Source organism: Sorex araneus, chromosome 6 (assembly GCF_027595985.1).
Source record: "Sorex araneus isolate mSorAra2 chromosome 6, mSorAra2.pri, whole genome shotgun sequence".
Lineage (NCBI taxonomy): Eukaryota > Metazoa > Chordata > Mammalia > Eulipotyphla > Soricidae > Sorex > Sorex araneus.
In genome coordinates, this window is record NC_073307.1 from 158,890,995 (window position 1) to 158,897,024 (window position 6,030).

Genomic DNA, 6,030 nt, shown 5'->3' on the forward strand with positions numbered 1-6,030 from the left:
CTCTCCCTGACTTATGGCGCCTGTTTCCAGAATCTTCCGTGACGGTGATGACCTCCAAGGCCTGGGACTCCGGGGAGCTGAGGCTGCTCCTCCCCTGCATCGTTCTGGGGACCCTGCTCCTCTGCGCGCTGGTCACCATCGCGGCCCTCCTCCTGCGGGGGAAGGGAAAATACGGTAGGTGCCAAATGGGAGCCGGGAGGGTCTGAGGGCAGCTTCTCAGTAAGCTCTGGCCCCTCCCCCACCCTGTGGCCACCCAGCCCCCACTCCCTCCCCGTGTCCCTGCCCGGGGGAGACCTCCTCATGGGAAGGATTTCCCAGCTGGTCCCACACAAGTGGGATCCCGGGGTGGGGGGCTCAAGAAGACCAGGCTGTAGATGTGCATATGTGGATGCATGCTGCACATAAGTGTATATGTATGCAGTGCATGTGAACATGTGCACGTGGTACTGAATTGTACTGTATTGTATTGTACCTGTGGCACGTGGTGTGTGCATGCACACATATGTGCATGCACATGCGGTGTGTTCATTGTGCATGTGTGCAAACATGTACATGTGGTGTGCTCATGTGTATGTATATGCAGGTACTATGTGTGTACATGTGGTGTGTGTATGTGTGTACATGTACTGTGCATGTGGTATGCGTGCATGTGTTTATGAACACATAGTGTGCATGTCTGCACAGGTACATGTGTGTATGTGTATGTGTGTACATGTACTGCGTCTGTATACATGTGCATGTGGTGTGCATATGTGTTTTCATACATGTAGTGTTCATGTGTGCAGGTTCATGTGGTGTGCACATGCATGTGATATGTGGTGTGTGCACATGGTGTGTGCATGAGTTCTCTGTGCATGTGTATAGGTGAACACATATGGCATGTGTGTTTATGCATGTACGTATACATGTGTGCATATGTATATGTGTGTATATGCATATACATGTGGAGAAGGTCTCAATAAGCATGGAACCAGGTAAGCTGAGAGCAGAACTGACTTTCAGACTCTGCTCCACCCTCAGCCTTCCCCGATATGGTGAATCACCAGCACCCGCCCGCCAGCACCCAGGCAGGGGTCAATAGCTACTCCGACGTCCCCAACACGAACCCCAAAGAAGAAGGTACGTGGGTGTCCCTGGCCTGGGGCTGGGGGGCTTCAGAGGGAGAGGAGACCTAGTTCAGGGCCCGGGGCGGGGGGCTTGAGCCTGCCGTGTCTCTATCCCGACCTTGACGATGACCTTGCCGGTGCAGTCTTCCTGGGCTGCTGGGCTTTCCACTTCTGGGTCAGCAGATGCTGGAAGGTTCCACGGGGAACTCGGTTGCCCGAAGAAAGCGGTGCTCTGCCAGGTGGCGAGGCGGGGTGCGATCAGCGCCCGGGGCCCGCCCGCTCCGTGCTCCTGGCACGTAGTTTTACTTTCTATTTTCGGAGGGTAAAATTGGATCTGTCATTCATCTCATCCTCCGTGGATTTGTACGACTCCAGGAAGTGCTATAGTGGAGTTTGAGTTTAAGCACATTTCATTATGATTCCTAGGGAATCCCCTTCGTTAGAAGGAGCTTAATGACATGAAAAGAAATGCCAAAGTCAGCCCAGTGCTAGAGTTCTCCAGGGCTCAGGGCACCCGTGTGTATGTGTGTACATGTACTGTGTCTGTATACATGTATCAAGATGGGAACCTGAGTGCAGAGCGAACGCGGAGCCCGGGGCCCCGAGCTGCCCAGAACATTCGGGTCTGGCAGTGACAAGCAGGGCAATGGCAGAGAGTCTGTCTGTGCCTCAGTTCCCTCGGCTGCAGTAGGGGATAAGGCGCGGGCCTGGCACACAGCTAACTTCAGTTCCACCCCCAGCACAGCCGGGAGGGACCCCTGAGCACTGCTGAGTGTGGCCCCCCAAACCCAAATAAAAATTTAAATTAGAAAACGAAACAGCTGCTATTCCCGGCTTTGGGCTGGGGTGGGGGAGAGGCTGGGCCAACCCGGGCTGGGTGGTCTGGTCCCAGAGGGGCTGCCTGGCGCTCTCCCCGCTGCTGCTCTGCCCCCCGCTCTCGGCCCTCTCTGCCCCCCGCTCTGTTCTCTCCCCAGTTCCCCTGCTGCCCGTGCAGGTGCCGGCGCCGCCCTCGGACTCGGGCTCAGACTCTGATTACGAGCACTATGACTTCAGCACACAGCCGCCCGTGGCGCTGAGCACCTTCTACAGTGAGTGCTGGGGCAGGGCGACGCCCCCACCCCCCCGGCACCTCCGGCCCGGCCTGGGTGGACACCCCGACTTCTTGCCCACTGGACTCCCATCATAGAGATCTCAAAGTGCTTCTGGCCCCAGGGACGTGGCCATGCCCCAAGGGACCCGCCACCAGCTTCCGGCCCCTATTTCTGCGCCCCCCCCCCCGTCACTGCCCGCACCCCCGCTTTGCCTCTCCCACTTACCTGAATGTGCCGTGTGGGGCTTACAGGCGAGACCCCCAGGCCCCTCTCTTTCCCGCACAGCCCCCTTCTCTGTGACCCCCCCAACTTCTGTTTTTCCAGCTCTTCTCTCTGCTCCATGGCCAGGGGGTGGGCGTCTGGCGGGGGGGCGAGAAGGAAGGCAGTGCTGAGTTCACAGTCCCCGCAGTGCTGGGCTGGATGAGAGCAGAGGGACCCGAGCACATCAGGGCATCCTTGGGGGCTTGTCAGAAATCCCCAAGGCTCCTAATGCGGTAGAAGTCGGGGTGCGAGTGTGGCAGAGTGAACCCCAAATGGCCTGAGGAAGGGGGCGGGCTCCTTTCTTGCCTCTCTGAGCCCCTCAGGTGTCCTTACCCACATGCTCCAGAAGACTCACCCCAGCGGGATTTGGGGGACAGCCAGGATCCCCCCCCAAGGTGACACCCATGCACCCGCTTCAAAGGTTTCACATCTAAAGGGGAAGTTGAGGCCCGAGGGCTTCCTGCCTCATGAGGGTACAGACATGTTGGGAACAGCCAGCCACCAGCCCCACCCCCGCCCCCGACTGGGACTCAGCGATCTGGCTTCTACTGGGACACGGGCTGATGTATCTCCCCAAATCCGTGACCCTGAACCCCCATGGCACAGAGACTGAAAGTCAAGGGGGCCCCACTATGAGAGCCCTAACTCAGGATTCCAGATACTCAGGCTTTTTTTTTTCTTTTTGGGTCACACCCGGCAATGCACAGGGGTGACTCCTGGCTCTGCACTCAGGAATTACTCCTGGTGGTGCTCAGGGGACCCTATGGGATGCTGGGAATCGAACCCAGGTCGGCCGCGTGCAAGGCAAACGCCCTCCCCGCTGTGCTATCGCTCCAGCCCCGATCTGTCACTGTCACTGTCACCCCGTTGCTCATCGATTTGTTCGAGCGGGCACCAGTAACGTCTCTCATTCTGAGACTTATTGTTACTGTTTTTGGCATATCCAATACACCACAGGTAGCTTGCCAGGCTCTGCCGTGCGGGTGCAATACTCTCGGTAGCTGGCCGGGCTCTCCAAGAGGGGCAGAGGAATCGAACCCGGGTCAGCCGCGTGCAAGGCAAGCGCCCTCCCCGCTGTGCTATTGCTCCAGCCCCAATACTCAGGGTTTTTTTTTTCTTTTTGGGTCACACCCAGCGATGCACAGGGGTTACTCCTGGCTCTGCACTCAGGAATCACCCCTGGCAGTGCTTGGGGGACCATAAGGGATGCCGGGGATCGAACCTGGGTTGGCCGCGTGCAAGGCAAGCACCCTCCCCGCTGTGCTATCACTCCGTCCCCGATACTCAGTTTTTATGATGCCCTGTCACGGGGTCCTGATGCCAAGGTGTCCCTGAGCCCGGCGCACAGACTCAGATGCTCCAGGAGGCTCCTTGGGGAAAGGACCCTGCACTGGCCTGACTGCTCGGGCAGAGCGGGGAGCCCAGGACTCCCCCAAGAGACCCCCCCTTAAGTATTGGCACTTGGAGGCAGAGGTGCTGGCACTGGAGTTTCTGCAGGGGACCTGAGGATGCTGGGTTAGGAAACTCTCATGGGACCCGAAGGGAAAGGCAAAGGCCCTTGGGAGCCCCCCGAGGTGATCTTCCCCCCACCCCGCCCCGTTCCACCTCGGACAGGTCCCTGCGAGTCCCCAGCCCGCCCTGCCCACCCTCTGCTTGCAGATTCCCAGCGCCACCGAGTCACGGAGGAGCAGGTGCGACAGAACCGGTTCCAGATGCCACCCGTGGAGGAGGGTGAGTCACAGACGGGGGTGCAGGGGCGGCCCCCAGGGGGACATCTTGCTCTCCACCTGGGCAGCAGGGCGCCCCCTGCAGGCTCCCCCCACCCCCACCGCCTCCCTCACCCTCCCTCCCTGCCTCTGCCCCGCAGACACCCCTTCCCTGGGCCCCCAGCGCCCGGCCCGGGGCGGCAGCAGCTCCAGCACCTCTTCCGGCGAAGGGTACTGCAACAGCCCCCACGGCCCCCACGGCAGGCGCCCTCCCTGGACCCCCAGCACAGACAGGAACCCTCTTCCGGAGCAGCCCCCCAGTCTGGAGCTGGCCGGCTCCCAGGGGACCTTTTCTGGTACCGCGGACCCCAGGGGCCCCTGTGCACATCCGACCCGTCCCCTCCTGCTGCCAGAGAAGCAGCCAGCGGGGGGAGCAAGCGCTGGGCCAGGCCGTGCTCTGCGGCCACTTGCTGGGTGACCCTGGCCCTGCTCAGCGCCCTCTCTGGGCCTTCCATGTGGGAGGGCCTGGTAACTGGTGAGCTGGCTGTCCCCTGCCAGTGGGTGGCTGACTCTGGGGTCTCCAGCAGGCCCCTCGGCTGATGACAGCTCCAGCACCTCCTCTGGAGAGTGGTACCAGAACTTCAAGCCCCCTCCCCTGCCCCCCTGGAGAGGAGCAGTTTGCATATCCAGGTGCTGGTGGCTGGGACTGGGGGTTCGGCGGGGAGGGCTGTGGATTTCTCCCTCCGCCCAGAAAGGGGATTTTGTTGTAGCGGGGGGGGGGGCAAGGTTTGGGCCATGCCTGAAAGTGCTCAGGGTTTGCTCCTGGCTCTGTGCTCAGAGGCCACTCCCGACGGGGCTCAGGAGACCGGATGCAGTGCTGAGGACCCCGGCGGGGCCGGCCACCTGCAAGGCGAGTACCTCAACCCCCGTGTCTCTCTCCGGAAGACACGGGAAAACGGGCCTTTGATTTTGCCAACAAACATAGGCAGTTGGTGGAGTGTGGATGGAACAGGGACATGCTAAGAACGCCAGGGAAGGGAGTGAGCCCCCCGTCCGCGGAGGCATCCAAGCGGACCTTGGGGGAGGCCGTGGTGACGAGGTTCTCCCACAGCTAAGGCTCCCTGAGGGTGAGGCTGGAGGCAGGGAGGTGGTGGTGAATATGACGGCTTCACGGTGACCCCCCCACCCCCTGCTGACCCCCCACCTCCCATCACACAGGGTCTGCCACTCCCCAGCCGGGGTCCACCGACAATGAGGACTATGACGACATCGGCGCAGCCTAGGGAGGTCGGCGACACCCGAGCTCCCACCACCGCCCCCCCCCCCCCGGACTCCCGCTCCCCCTCCTTCCCCTGCCTCAGCACCGTCCTCCCAGGGGGCTGCGAGCCTGCCTGGGAGTGCCAAGACCCCCACAACCAAACAAAACCCGGGACAGCCCCTCCCAGAGCCAGGCAGCCACCCCCTGGACCCCCGTGCTGGCGGCCGCAAAGGTGTGAGCGGCCTCTGAGGGGCTGGGCCGGGCCGGGGGGGGGGGGGGGGGGACCCTTCTGTGTCCGAGCTCCCCGGGACCTCAGCTGGCTCCAGCCCTGGGGGTAGCTGGCAGGGCCCCTCCAGCCCTCGTGGGCTGTGGAGGCTCCGCCCTGGTTGGGGACTGTGTGCAGAATGCAGCCCACCTGCCTGGGCACAGCCCGGGAACCCTCGGAGGCGGGGGGGGGGGGGGGGGGGGGGTGGAGGGGGAGGGGCCAGGCCTTCGTGGCCACGCCCACCCCAGACCACAGCGCCTTATTAGGAGCTGCCTGCGATCCGCAGAGGAGACCTAGGTCAGACCCCCCAAAACGCAGCCGGGGGCTCTTTCCCATTGGTGGG

At 62.0% G+C, this 6,030-nt stretch overlaps 1 protein-coding gene across 1 annotated transcript in view; it reads left to right on the top strand.

Moving 5' to 3' along the window:
* Positions 1-5,447, top strand: part of CD6 (CD6 molecule) — a 41,801-nt gene extending 36,354 nt beyond the window's left edge. Inside the window, 8 exon segments of the mRNA XM_055143814.1 lie at positions 31-174; positions 1,021-1,119; positions 2,081-2,194; positions 4,118-4,206; positions 4,271-4,520; positions 4,749-4,822; positions 4,824-4,854; positions 5,383-5,447. Of these exon segments, the coding sequence (XP_054999789.1) occupies positions 31-174; positions 1,021-1,119; positions 2,081-2,194; positions 4,118-4,206; positions 4,271-4,520; positions 4,749-4,822; positions 4,824-4,854; positions 5,383-5,447 (866 nt within the window).
* Positions 5,448-6,030: the final 583 nt, after the last annotated feature.